Genomic DNA, 15865 nt, shown 5'->3' on the forward strand with positions numbered 1-15865 from the left:
CCCTAGCCAGATAAGGTAAATTGTGTGCCCTTCTGCCTTGGAATCAACTCAAGAGGTTAATGGGAACATCCATGGTGGCCTATGGTAGTTAATGGGATGGTGGGCACAAGTAACTGGTGCATAGCCGTTTACTCACCTCCTCAGGCTCCAGCAGTATCTGGTGCCACAATCAGTCCACAAATAAACTGGCATGAGCTGAGAGTGCAGGAATCCTGAAATACAGCAGGACAGGCACATGCACTAACACATATGTACAGTCAGGGACAGGCTTACACTGACAATAAACACACACATATACAGCATATACACACACACAAACACACACACAAACAAACACACTCGCACACACCATACTTGCCTACTTTTTAGAGGTGACATTAGGTACCACAGACTGAACCTCAAAATACAGACCCAGAGCCAAAATACAGACCCTAGACCAGATACCATAATAAACACAGGCCTCAAATCAGATCCCAGAATAATACAGACCGATGACCCTGATGTAACTACAGACACCAGACCAGACGCTTTAAACAAATAGACCCCCAAAATAAATAGACCCTAGACCAGACCACAGAATAAATAGATACCTCAGACTAGACCCAGAATACAGACCCCAAAAAAAAAAACAGAACAGAACCGCTGTATAAATCCAGACCCCTTAATACAGACCCCAGAATTAAAACATACCTCTGATCAGACCCCAGAATAGACTCCTAAAAAAAGACTCCAGAATAGACCCCAAAATACCTACAGACCCCAGAATAGAACCCCTAAATAAATATAGACCCCCTAAATACAGACCCAAGAATAAATACATACCTCAGACCAGACCCCAGAATACAGACTCCTGGATGAATAAGGACCTCAGACCAGACGCCTGAAACAAATACGGACCCCAGAATAAATACAGACTACAGTTCTGTTGGGAACATTTCTATGAAGGAGTCCTGCCACTTCTCCTGACGTGTATTTTTAGTAAATACTTGTATTCCCCATAAAATAATTCTGAAGCATCTTTGTGCCATTCCTGTATTACTCCTCCAGGAAATGCATAACTAAACTGACAACTGGGCATTACCAATCCTCTTATCAATGTTTGGCATACAATCCCAAACAGAGAGGGTTTACCCAACAACACAAAATTCAGAATTCAGACCTAGGTTGCACTTTTTTGTTTTTGTGCAAATTAATTTAGACAAATTCATTATTGATTTGCGCCAAAAATAACAAATATTAGCTCACTAGATATTTTCAAAAGTGCCTAGAAAAGGGGGCGTAGTTAAAAATGCATCGACGTGCGCCAAAATTTTGGCACAAAAAAACTGGTGTGAACTAAGCTAACTAAGAGGGGGTGTAGGATGAGAAAAGGGTCTAAAATGTCTAGCAAGATGAGCCAATTTTATCACACAGAAAATTTGGTGCATCTTATGACTGACTGGTCTAAATTTAAGCAGTCTAAAGACAGAATTAGTAAATCTGCCCCAATGTACTTTTCCGGGCACCACAAATATTGCAGCGGAGAGCACACCAGTGTGTATCAAACACGGAACTGAATTACAAAAGAGCACACATACAAAACATGGCAAAAAGAAGCAAGCAAAGGATTGGCAAAAAGTTTTTTTAATACAAATGCAAACCCTAAAGACACAAACAATCAAATCCTTATAAAATAGGTAAATAATGCAATATGAAGGGATGTAAAGAATTCTGGAAAGTTGAAGTCGGCTCAGATGACAAATTACTGGTTACCAAACGAAACATGTATCTTGTAACTCCTTGTGTTGCTCCTTGTATCTGTCCATGGGGGGGGGGGGGTCTCTAACCAAATAATAGGTCAACACCAGAGTTCATGCACTCAATGTACATTTTTTAATGTTTTTACTGTATCTGTGTGCCGATTTGTGTTATTTTTTAATACAATAAAGTGATTTTGATAAATTTATGGGGCAACCGTGTGTGTGTGTGTGTGTGTGTGTGTGTGTGTGTGTGTGTGTTGTTTTGTAATTCACATTTACCTTATCAATGAGCATATCCCTACAAGGACAAAGGGAAATGGCAACACCAAGTGGTCAATGTGCTCATACATTTCCAGGAGGAATAATAGAGGAATGGCACAACACAGGTTTCTAAGAAGGGGAATACAAGTACTTAATGGAGTTGTCCGGTCTAAGCCAATTCTGTCCGCGGTCATGTGATGGACACACAGGTGTTGGGATCATTAGAAAGAAGTCGTGCACAAGTCGCATCAAGTCTTCAACCCTCCTGTGCCAGACATCACATAGTCGTAGATAATAGAAAATTTGCCAATTATGGGGTATAAGAATATAAAAATAACATTTAGTATAGTTAATGTTCTTGCACCTGTCTAGAGAAATGTAATAAGTGCCCCCACTGTGTTTGTCTCCTATGAAGAATCTGTGATTTATTCCTAATAGGACATCTGGCTGCATCCAGCAAGAGGTGATTTTGTTATGTCGTCTCCAGGTCGGACAACCACTCTGCATAAAACAAGAATAATGTCTGCATTGAATATTAAAATGTCTCTCTTTTACTTTTAAGTCTGGCACCAATGAACTAGAAAAAAGCCTTGCCTGGGGACTGGGTCTGAATCACAGAACTGGCCAACTGATTCTTTTCCCAGGAGCTGGCACAAATTATTCACAGTGATGATCACGGGCTCCTGATGCTATACTGCAGCTGCAGCAAGGGAAGGAGAGAGAGCACGACACATTCACCATTCAGCCCCGGATGACAAAAAGAAACGGTTACATTGTATCACTACATCAATAAGTAGCAAATAGTCTGCTCATGGATTTAAAAACTTGCAGGATCACTAACATTTTGACACATATTATAGTATTAAAATATTACAGTGCAAAATACAGAAATCTACACACATTAAGGCCGGGTTCCCACAGGTGGCATACGCCGCGTAAAAACTGAGCAGCGTATCCGACCTGGAATCCACAGCACCGTCCGTCCGAACAGAATTTTTCTAATGACATTTCCACTGCGGAGAGCAGCGCTGTGAAAAAAAAAAAAAAAAAAAAGCTGTTCATACTTACCCCCTTGCTCTTCTCTGCGTGTATAGTCTGGCCTCCATAGATGACGTTGCAGGCCATGTGACGCAGCCTGTGATTGGCTGCAGTGGTCACATGGGATGCAACGTCATCCCAGGAGGCCTGACTGCAGGAAGGAGGAGGGCGTTTCATTCTGGGTAAGTATGTTATTTTTTTATCCGGAGTTGTGATTTTTGCGGCGGAATTGCTGTAATTCCGCCGCAAAAGTCGCAACACTGGCTTTCTGCTGCGGGTTTTGCATCTCCATTGAATTCAATGGGGAAAAACCCACAACGAAAAAAAAGCTACGAAAAGCATAAATTAACATGCTGCGGATTTAAATTCCGCACCGCAGGTAAATTTATTCATGTTTACACTGCGGTTATTTTTCCGTAGCTCTGGGCATGAGATTTTCTAAATCTTACCCACTTTGCTGCTACTGTAAATGCTGCGGAATTTCCGCACAGAATTCCATTGCAGAAAATACCACAACGTTTACGCTACGTGGGAACCCGGCCTAAAGGAAATCTCTCGTCACAGTTTCGCCTCCCAAACTGCTAATACTGCTATATACAGAAGGATGATAGTTTGTCAAACATACCTATGTTGCTCAAGTCAGTCCTTCATGTGCAAATGATGCACTGAAAAGTCCTGCAATCCAAAAAGCGTCCTGTATTCAACGGGATTTCTGCTTAGAATGAAGGATGCTTCCTGGATTGCAGGACTCTTCAGTGCTGATTTGTGTATGGCGCCTGGAGGAATAAACTCTTTTTTATGGTTCACAATGAACTGACTCATCATAGGTGTGTTTAAAAAAATATCATCTTCCCTTTATACCGGTATTAGTGGTTTGAGAGGTGAAAATGTGCGGACAGTCAACCATTAGGGTCGTCACGATACCAGAATTTTGAGTTCGATACCGATGCTTCGTGTAGTATTGGTGGTGATTATAGCCACGGTTAGATTGCTGCAGACAGGATGTTGATCCAAGGATTTATTGTGATTGTCATATTTGGAGATGGGAAGGAATTTATCCCCCTATGTTAGACAATTGGCAACTGCCTCAAAAAGTTTTTAGAGGTCATCCTCTGAATCAGTACTGTAAACTACGGAATCTGCGACAGAAACTATATATATTAGGTCATGTTCAGACGTGGCAGAATTTTTCCGCTGCAAATGTTGGTGCAGATTCGGGGCAATTACGCAACAAATCTGCAGCAACATTTGCATATTTGACAGGTAATTCAGACGTTGCAGATATTACAGCGGATTTGCCATAGATTTCAGTTTTTGCATTGCCAAGGCTGAAATCTGCAGTGAAATTCCGCTTCTTCTTCGCAATGTAATGTGCATGCTGCGAAGGGGAAATTCTGCACCGCAGCCCGATTTCCACACAGTTATTTTCTGCAACGTCTGAACTAACTTTCCTAAAAACATATAGAAAGAAATGTAAAAAACGGCTGCTGCAGAATTCTACTGCGGACTGTCCGCAGCAGAATTCAACAGCAATTCCGCCACGTGTGAATGTGCCCTTACGAAATGGTGCCAATGAAAACTAAAAGTCATCTTGTAACAGACCGCCCCCCATAAAGGTACGTCTATTGAAAAAAAAAAAAAAAGTTAGGTGTGTCTGAATGTGACAATGAAAAACAATTGTGGAAAAGTAGTAAGACAAAAAACAAAAAGAAAACAAAGATCCATATTTGGTATCGCTGTAATCGGAACAACCTGTAGAATTATCATAGTAGGCACCGTGTATTGCATGGTGAACAGAGTTAAAAAAAAAAGATAAAAGTGAAATAAACTACATGTACCCCAGATTTGTGCTATTAAAAAAATACAACTCGCCAACAATCAAACAAGCCCTCATACAGCAATGTCGACAGAAAAACCATAAGTATGATTTTATTAAATAGTAAATGTATTAGTAAATACTTTTATTTCCCATAAAATAATAATTCTGGACCATGTTTTCTTAGAACTCTGTTGTGCCACTCCTCCGTTATTCTTCCTGTAAATGTATAAATATTGAATAAAAATGTATAAAATGTATAAAAATTGAAAACTGTGCGTTACCATTCCCCTTGTCAAAGGGCCGTGTTCCCACACACAAACTGTCCAATCAGTGCTGACACTTTTAGGCCTCATGCACACGACCGTATTGGTTTTACGGTCTGCTGCAGTCTGTGGGACTGCAAAAAAAACCCTTGTTGTGCATCTACGCGTCATCTGGACTCACAGATCCGAAGCAATTCACCAGTATTGGTGAATCCGCAAATCCGGACTGTAAAATGACTTGTCCTGAGTTTTTGCGGTTCAGATTTGCAGCCCCCGTAACAATCCATGTAAATCACGGTCGTGTGCATGACTCCATAGAAAAGAATGGGTCCGCAACATTGCGGATAAATTGCGGCTGCAAAAATACGGTCGTCTGCATGAGTCCGCTTGTGTAGGGATAAACTCTAATTACAAGGGGAATGGTAATATCAAATTATTCATACATTTCCAAGAGGAATAACAGAGGAATGGCAAATCGAAAGCATTTTCTAAACGAGAGGAATTGTAGAACATTCTTTAGTATTTTGTGTGAATGTACCATGAGAGTGGTTGATCTGGAGAATATCCAATGACCTTTTTGTTTTTCATCATATTGATTATTAGTTGCTTCAGTACTACTTACCTTACAATTCGTTTTAAGAAATATTATATTGTCATATATTCAAAAACAAACATTTTACTAACATTGCAGAAAATAAGAATTGTGCTGAATACCAGGTAGAGACAAACATGAAGCTTTGATTTTAAACTTATTTCCCTTTATTGAACTGTACTTTAGTTATTGCAAATCAGATAAAGTCACATTTAAAAAGCAGACCATCCAGTTGCTGATTATATTCATTAGACCGTCCTCTGTGAACCGACAAATCCAATCAAAGCATTAAATTTCCTTTTTTTTTTTTCTTTAAGTAAAAAATAAAAATAAAATGGAATAGACAGCTGCCAATCCATCACATCACAAAACACACAACTAAAAAAATAGCAATTGAATGATGCGTAAAAAATAGGGAAAAAAAATATAAAAATAATAACAACACTTCAAGCTTTGAACTATCAATATAATACAAGAAGCAACAAAAGACGACAACATTGGAACTGATTATTCTAACACTATAAATTCAGTCAGAAGCAGAAGCTCTAAAGAACACTAGTAAGAAGCAGGACAATAAAAATACTGAGCATGAAATACTTTTAATCTCTCCCATTAATATTCATTTCCAGCTGCTTATAATAGCAGCGCCTCATGGCCAAATCATTAGAGTTTTACATCTGGGTTGCAAATGACACTTTGATTGGATGTAATGTTCAAATGGTTTTCCCCACTGTGCCTCCGTCAAGTCTTCGGCGGAGAGAAGTCCTGTAGTGCCACCGGCTCACTGTGCGTGCTGGCTCAACGTGTGGTTCTAAAGAGACGAAGAAAGGAGAAATGCATGAGGGGCGCAATAATAGAAAGCGTGCCCATACCCTCCTACTCAGTACCATTTATGAAGAGCTCCATATAAAAGCCTCTCATTTATTACAGAAAAAAATAAAAAAAAGACAAAAATGAAGGAAAAAAATAAAAAAGCTGGTAAGGAACGGCTGCCAATATGACGCAGACTTCTTTGTACTGATGCCGACATGAACACACATCACATTTTCTTCTCCTTGTACCAGCCTGGTGCTGCCACCAGGATTACAATCCATGCAGAGAGGAGAGGCAGAAATAAGTAGCAACGGGAACGGGAGAAAGTCTTCCCTGGGGGATTTTTTTTTTTTTCTGGCTGCAATGAAGAAAAAAAAAAAAAATCCCTCCATCACCTTCAGGCCGTTTGCCGTATTGTATCCTTTGTTCTCTACGACAACTGGAGAGAGAGTTCCTTTGCCAGGAGAAAAGAAATTGGCAGAGATGAGTGTTTACAACCCTAGAAATGCCTGAGCAGATCCAGCTGAATTCCAAACTGCTCTACAGCAACACATGTTCATTTTGGTGATAACCTTTTCAGTGCCAGAGCCGGTAACCAGGCATGAACAGCAGAGACGTGTGGAAACCTCCGCTCACACAGACCCCATGTGACGGCGCAGGAAATACTATTTGCATAAATAAGCTTTTTCTGTCCTTATATTATATTTAAATTAGAATAAATTCGCAAAATAGGACGAAAAATCCTCCCAGACGTTGTGGCTCATGACCCCGGTGTCAGTCTATACCAGTGGTGTCAAAACGGTGGCCCTCCAATTGCAAAACTACAACTCTCAAGCATTCCCTGGTGGCTGCATGCTTTTAAGGCATGCTGGGAGTTGTAGTTTTGCCATAGCTGGAGGGCCACAGGTTTGACACGTGTGTTGTACAGGTTACCTGCTGTATATACAGAATTTGTAATAGCAGATATGTTCCAATATTTGACACATCGCTACATAGAACTGTATTATAATGAAAGAACAACATGTATTAACTAACAATATGCTGGGCAGTTCTTGTCTGGTGATGGGAGGAGAGGTATCTGTATAGGAGTCCATACACCGGGCACTAGTAATACAGCAGGGAATGTTATACCCTACAACATATAATGTGTCTACCAAGTGATCAAATATCCAAACCAGGTTCTAGCTGATCGGGACTCGCGTATCAATGTGTCACTGGAAAAGGGGAATTTACCATCTGAAAAGAACCTCCTCTTAGATTGTTCTGCTTTCTGACAGTTTATTATGGAATATATGACAGATAGGCGCATTACCAACAAGGCTTTACTCATCTATTCCACCATCTATACTAAACATAAGTCAATTGAAATGAGAAAACCTCAATAATGAAATACGTGGTACAGAAAATGACAACAAGGTAAGCGAAACATCGTAATAAAAGATAAAACCTTAGAACTGCGCTCTTCATACAATCAATATCTATGGATATGTAGCAGAGCTCTAGAGGTAGTACTGGCCGCATGTAGTGGGCTTTAGTTTTCTGCAGGGAAAGTGACACTAGAAGCATTTGGTACAGTCTTTGGTACACTAAGGCCTTATTCACACGAACGTGTATTACGTCCGTGATCCGCACGGACCTATGTTAGTGAATGGGGCCGTTGAGACAGTCCGTGATTTTCACGTAGCGTATGAAACTCACAACATGTAAAACTCACGAAATGTCCTATACTTGGCTGTTTTTCGCACATCACGCAACCATTGAAGTCAATGGGTGCGTGAAAATCGCGTACGGCACACGGAAGAATTGAAGTGTGCCGCGCGTGATTCGGGCTACAGTTGTAAAATAAATTAATGAAAACATAAAAGCAACTCGTGGCTTTTATGTTTGTAAACATAAAAAGAGAGTGTCATAAGCATGGCATATGCGTGAAAATCACGGAGCCACGCAGCACATACTGATGACACACGCAACGCGCAAAAAACGCAGCGTTTTTTGCATGCGCAAAACGCACAAGTTCGTGTGAATAAGGCCTTAGGGTATGTTCACACGGCCTATTTTCGGGCCGTAAACGCCCCAAAAACGGCAGAAAAATCGGAAGCAGAACGCCTCTAATCAATGGGAAAAACGGCGTTCTGTTCAGATGGCCCGTTTTTTTTACGTGGCTGTTTTGAAAAACGCCCGTGTAAAAAAACGGCAGAGAAAAAGAAGTGAAGGTCACTTCTTGGGATGTTTTTTGAGCCGTTTTTCATGGACTCTATAGAAAACAGCTCCAAAAACGTCCGTAAAGCTGCAAAAAACACAGCGAAAATCGCGAGTGGCTTAAAAAAACAGTCTGAAAATCAGGAGCTGTTTTCCCCTGACAAATGAAAAACGGATGTAAAATACTGCGCTGTTTTCAAGGGAAAACAGCCTCTGATTTTCAGCCGTTTAAACATCAAACGTTTTTTGTGATGCGTTTTTTACGTCCTTTTATGGAGCTGTTTTTCTATTGACCCAATGAAAAACGGCTCAAGAAGTGATATGCACTTCTTTTTTACGGGGCATTTTTTTACGCGCCATTTCTAAAAACGGCCACGTAAAAAACGCCCCGTGGGAATGGAACGCCGTTTTTCCCATGGAAATCAATGGACAGATGTTTTGAGGTGTTCAGCCCCGTATTTTCAGCTGTTTTTCAGGGCGTTTACAGTCCGAAAATAAAATAAAAAAACAGCTCCAAAAACGTCCGTCAAAAAACGCATCAAAAAATGCTTGATGCATAAAAACGGCTGAAAATCAAAGGCTGTTTTTCCTTTTCGTTTGCCGTGTGAACATACCCAAAGGGTGGCATAGTTGTAAAGAGCTAAATGGAAATATAAATGGGCACCATATTGTGAACATTTGATTGTAAGCACCTTAAATATTTTCAGTGCTGTATATTTTATTATTTTCTTCAGTATAAAAGCAGCTTTCAGTCTTGGTTTTGAGTCACTGACCACTTAGGGCAGCAGCAGGGTTAAGCATTTTCCATTTGATATGTATGCATAAATTACAAGTGTAATCCGCAAAGAAGCTGATAAATGACACTCCATCATTCTAATGACATGTGCTTAATGAAAATTGTCTGGAGGAAATAGTTAACTAATGAACCTTCCATTCTGAGGGCTGTATCTCCTGGGGAGCAGTGACCCCATTTAGGAGAAATTGAGTTTTTGATGCTTGCTATGCATAAGAGTGACCACAAGATGGCGTACATGAAAAGTCCAACACAACTTATGGATTTCTCAATATAAGGGGGGGGGGGGCAGAGGGCATGGATTTAAATTAGGAGTCTCTAATAAGGTTGATCCCACATTTATTCACAAGTATTTTATTACGCCACATGCAAAGAATGCAAGTGAATGAGTACAGTGTACATTTAGCAAAGCCCATGCACACAAGACGGATCCATACTCATTTAGCTGGTGTCATTTAAAAGATAATGCACAATCAGCCATAGATGGGGGACACACAGTCTGAAAGCAGAAAGACCGCATTAGGAATCCGTGCCACTGCGGCATTGATTGTAACAGGCGGGTCAATAACGGAATGGTATGTGGCTCCAAATCTGATAATGAAGTGCTCGATAGGAACGCTGCTCTCTGGAACAATACAGAACCGTGACACGCTCAGCTAAACAAGACTGCCATTTATTACATTATTACTATACCACAATAGAGGTCAGGCACATCAATGTATATATAAGAAAAAAAATCAAAAACATCAGTTCAGGCGGAAGGTCTCACCTCTTGGACCCCAGCCAGCGTGCCCTTTTGATAGGGCACACGTAGTTTATCAATACATATTATAAATTGCACCGTCTTAAGCAAAACAAATATAAATGTATCATATTTGAAAATACGTCTTTACTTTGTTTTCAATTAAAACGTGTTGATAATTCTATTGCTAAATATTTTTTTTTTTAACAATTCTTTCCGATGGGTGAATGAAAACCACGCTCGCTGCCCGTTGCAGTCGGACACGCTTATTTTTAGAGCAGTTTGACCGTCATCCAAGAGCCTAAGACTAACAGATGGCCTGTCTTAAAGCTTCATATGTTCACTAGTTTGCACTTCTGACAAACAGTAAATGTACTCAAGAGTGTGCCATAAACAGAGCTGAATGAATATTCTGCAGCTATTCCGTTAATACACTTCATTAAAACTAATAAGCAATGTTTCCCATAAAGCAGGTGTGCTCCGAGCTGTTCTATCTATTCAGAACTGGCGTCTGCTACATCAGCACCTTGCCATGGCTTCATCTTTTCCCTCTTATGTGACATAATGTGGATTGTACAGTAGACTTGTTCGGGATGAGCTGTTGGTTTCACAGTTGCTGGCGCCATTACCTGCCTTACACGGTGTGACCGAGGGCCTTGCAAACATTTCATTGTTACAGACTACCCTCTGTGTTCTTAATGGAGTCGGAGGGATTGCATTGTTCTAGTTTACAATTAAGAGTTTGTGTGCATTAACATTCAGATTCAGGCTGGTATTTAATTGTATCCCTGTCCCATAAACCATCGCAGCAGCCCCTTTGGCAGTGTATTACAATGTGCATCATGCCTCACTGGCTGCTGGTGAATGCAAAGAAGAGGTTAGACATTTTTCGCTCGTTCCACTAATTTTTCAGTTATTTTGTGCAATGTTTACAAAATCTGTTACTACTGGGAAACCATCAACAAGCAGGCTAGCTGCTATCAACGGCTACTATAGCTTTACTTTTAAAGCCAGGTTCAGACGTGGCAGAATTGCTGTTGAATTCCGCTGTGGACAGTCCGCAGTGGAATTCTGCAGCAACCGTTTTTCACATTTGTCTCTATAAATTTTCAGCAAACTTAGTTCAGACGTTGCGGAAATTTAGGCTATGTTCACACGGAGTATTTTGGGGGAGGAATATCTGCCTCAAAATTCCGTTTGGAACTTTGAGGCAGATATTCCTCTCCCTGCACGCCGATTTTCGCGGCAATTATCGCGCCGTTTTTTGCCCGTGGCCATTGAGCGCCGCGGGCATAAAACAGCGAGAAATACGCTTTCTCCTGCCTCCCATTGAAGTCAATGGGAGGTCGGAGGCGGAAGCGCCCGAAGATAGGGCATGTCGCTTCTTTTTCCCGCGAGGAATTTTTTCTGCTCGCGTGAAAAAGACGCCGACGCCTCCCATTGAAATCAATGGGAGGCGTTCTCGGGCCGTTTCTGCCGAGTTTTGCGACGCGGTTTCCGCGTCAAAAAACTCGGCAAAATACCCCGTGTGAACATAGCCTAACTGTGCAGAATTTAGGCTGCGGTGCAGAATTTTCCCTCTGCAGCATGCACATTAAGTTGCGGAGAAGCAGCGGAATTTCACTGCGGATTTCAGCCTTTGCAATGCAAAAACTGAAATCTGTGGCAAGTCCGCTGTGATATCTGCAACGTCTGAATTACCTGTCAAATATGCAAATGTTGCTGCAGATTTGTTGCGTAATTGCCCTGAATCTGCACCAACATTTGCAGCGGAAAAATTCTGCCACGTCTGAACGTGTCCTTATGTTGATTGAGGATCTTAATACCTGATGCAGCTCATTGAAATAATACCTCAACAATAGGCATCAATGAGGGGATCAAGCTACGGAGCCTGTAGGGCAGAGCACGGGGTCCCTACAGTTCTGTGCTCCGGAGCTGTAGGCATTTCTTGTGCCGCCGTATGGTGCCTCCATACAGAACTGTATTCTTGTGGAGAATATCTATATACTACGGCCTCTCTTGGAACATTGTACATTTTTTCATACGGTGTGAAAAACCTCCGTATGAAGTCGGAGGCATACAAAAGGTACAGTATGCCTAATACTAATGTATTTTTCTGCAGTATATATTGCAAACTACAATACAACTACAATGGAGTCAGGAAACAGACCCTAAATATCTAGCAGCGAATATAAACTTGTAATTCGTGATGCAAAAAGTAGAAGCCTAGCAACAGTATTAAATAAGAAGGATGGATCTGTTTTATGGATGCTGAACAATTACAACATAGAACAGAATCTGTGGAGGAGGTAAAAAGTCACTTCACTTAGCAAGTTCCTTTTGGGTTTTTAAACAGAATTACTTTGTTTTTTAAGATCATTAACCATGAAAGTTTATCTATAAAATGGAGCTTCGGTTTGGAGCCACTTTGTATATTATATTAGGGAACTGCTTTACGGGCTTTTACTTAATATTATTGAAGATGATCGCTTTAACAAACTGAAGAAATGCTTATAATACAGCAGGTCACAATATAGAATTGGATTTTAACTAAAAAAAAAAAAAAAAAATTAAAGCTATCTTTGAAGGGCAATTTTATTTCATTATTTTAATAAAAAGGTTAGTCAGTGTAATTGGTGCAACCTTCTAAATAGTTAATTAAAAATTAGTTTTAATTTTGAGATACAGCTGCTCTGTATCCTGTATACAGAGCAGCTGTATCATTCGCTATGACCTGAATCTGTCAGTCCCGCGGACCTGACAGGTTCAGTGACAACAGGTCTCTGACACACAGGATCCACCTGTACTCTCAGGCGTCATGCACACCACCGTAGTTTTGCGGCTATATACTATCTGCAATTGCGGATAGTATAGAACACATGCTATCCTATGGGCCAATGCACACTACCGTGGTTTCCATGGTCCGTGCATTGCCCGGATCACAGACCGCAAAAAAAATATAGGACATATTATATGGTCCGCAATTGCGGTCTGGGCTCATCCCATCGAAATGAATGCACATCTTGTGTGTGCACGGTCCATGATTGCGGACAGCCCGCGGATGACACTCTGCTGTCCGTCCGTGCCGTAATCACAAACCGAGCACACAGCTACAACCGTGTGCAGGAAGCCTAAGTTATGAATCTAGATGTGATAGATTACAGGTGGAGCCTGCGTGTCAGAGACACGCAAGACTCGTTGTCACTGAACCCGTTAGTTCCGTGGATCTGACGGAAGCAGGATTTAGCGCTAGACACAGCTGATATGTATAGAGAGGTAAAGAACAGCTGTATCTCAAAAAGTAAAACTAATTTTTAATAAAAACTATTTAGAAAGTTGCACCAATCACACTGATTGACATATATATATATATATATATATAATATTGCCAAAGGTGTACATGGCCTTTAAAATATTTAGAATTACGTAAACTGCCCATGTTATAGCCTAATGTTATGTATGAAGGAAATTAACTATGTAACTATCTAAGGCCTCATGCACAAGACCGCATTGGTTTTTTCGGGGCGCAAATCTGCGGGTCCGTTGCGGACCATAAAAAACCTGTGTTGTGCATCCGTGTGTCATCAGGACTCACGGATCCCCAACAATTCACCAGTATTAGAAAACCCACAAATCCAGACTGTAAAATGACTTGTTTGCATGGGGCCATAGAAATGAATGGGTCCGCAATTTATCTGAAAAAATTTGGATAATTTGCGGCTGCAAAAGCATAGTCGTGTGCATGAGGCCTAAGGGTGCAGTCACACGTGGCACATTTTGTTGCATACATTTTCTGCAACTGAAAATGAGTTCCACCCATGTGAATTGGGTTGCTTCTGCAGCAGGTCCAGGGATTTTTGCAAGGTACATTCAGATGAATCGAACGGATTTTCAGTCACAAATAATTTCTGTCGCATATTAATCCACTTTTTAAAGAGGGTCTATCAAGAAGGAAACATTTTATTTAATAATTACCGAAAATACTTTGTCCTCTGACTCCAGCCCCAGCAGAAGAGGGCATTGGCTTTTTAAAGGGGTTGTATAAGATTAGAAAAACATTGCTGCTTTCTTTTAAAAACAGCACAACAACTGTCAACAGGTTATTTGTGGTATTGCAGCTCAGCCCATTTAATTCAATGGAGCTGAACTACAATACCAGACAATCTGTGGACAGTTGTGGTGCTGTTTTTTGGAAGAAAGCAGTCACATTTTTCAAATCCTGGACAACCTCTAATGATTTGCCCACGGTGGCATAAGACTGGCACATTTAAAAGCAATATTTCATATGCATACCCAGCCCCAAAAAGGCCCAGGTAATGTTTTCTCCAGACTTACATTTTTTACAGTTGATCACAACCTTTAATAAACTGTAATATTTGTACTCTTAGCAAAGTAATACATTAAGGGCACGGCCAGACGTGGCAGAGTTTTTCCGCTGCAAATGTTGGTGCAGATTTGGGGCAATTACGCAACGAATCTGCACCAACATCTGCATATTTAACAGGTAATTCAGACGTTGCAGAAAACAGCAAACTTGCCACAGATTTCAGTTTTTGCATTGCAAAGGCTGAAATCCGCAGTCAAATTCCGCTTCTTCTCCGCAACAGACAGTGAATGCCGCGGAGCGAAAATTCCGCACCGCAGCCTATGGTCCGCAGAGGAGTTTTCCGCCACGTCTGAACTAACTTGCCTAAAAATGTATTGAAACAACTGTAAAAAACGGCCGCTGGAGAATTCCACTGCGGACTGTCCGCAGCGGAATTCCACAGCAATTCCGCCACGTCTGGCCGTGCCCTTAGGGTTTTTGCAAAACCGCACAGTTTTTGACACTTGGTTTTGTGGCAAAAACTGCAATTCCACTGCGATGTGTGAATACACCCTTAGTGACAAGCAAACTCATGTAACAGTAGCTAATAGAGAACAATAATGTAACTTTAACCACAAGTCGGTCACATGAGTTCCTATGGAGCAGCTTCCCTTTCCAGATTTGCTCCGGGCTTGCATTATGTAAGTTTAGCAGGTCCGGTCCGAAGAAGACATTCTCCCGCCGAGCAGCGTGTTTATTCACCATATAATTCTTACACATGAGTACAGCTTATATTAAATGTGAAAAAGAGGATTCTGGTCCTGACATTTCAGCATGTTTGACACACAATCCTGGAAATATTAAATAATCTGGACAGGATCACATCTGTGTGCTGGTGTAAAACTAGATCAGAGAACACATTCCTTTACGTTCAACTGGAAAAAAAGGGGTAAAACAGGCGTGAACTGTCAGTAAATAATCCCTGCTGTGTTCAGAAATGCATTAAATGCAAAGTGCGACGGTCTGTCAGAATGATTATGCATCTCTGTCCTCATCCACGTTACCACATCTCCTCTGTCTCTAAATGGTTTCCCTCGCTTGGCGACAAGGTACAGGCTTTATGCTCAGTAATTGCGAGTGTAAAGGTGACCTGTATGTTATTGCTGTCACCACGTGCGACACTGATTCACGGGGAGAAATAAATACTAAACGGACATCAGTGCCAAATCCCGGTCAATAAAATGATACACAATGTATTATACACAACTAGGAGAAATGTTTAATAAAAGGAAATGCTCCA

General features: G+C 41.0%; 1 protein-coding gene across 1 annotated transcript in view; it reads right to left on the reverse strand.

Annotated features, from left to right (window-relative positions):
* Window positions 1-5862: 5862 nt before the first annotated feature.
* ZNF423 (zinc finger protein 423) overlaps window positions 5863-15865 on the reverse strand; it is a 248870-nt gene continuing 238867 nt past the window's right edge. Inside the window, exon 8 of the mRNA XM_075837507.1 lies at window positions 5863-6523. Within this exon, the coding sequence (XP_075693622.1) occupies window positions 6494-6523 (30 nt within the window). The 3' untranslated portion in view covers window positions 5863-6493. The remainder of the gene's footprint in view (window positions 6524-15865) is intronic.

This window comes from Rhinoderma darwinii, chromosome 9, assembly GCF_050947455.1.
Source record: "Rhinoderma darwinii isolate aRhiDar2 chromosome 9, aRhiDar2.hap1, whole genome shotgun sequence".
Lineage (NCBI taxonomy): Eukaryota > Metazoa > Chordata > Amphibia > Anura > Rhinodermatidae > Rhinoderma > Rhinoderma darwinii.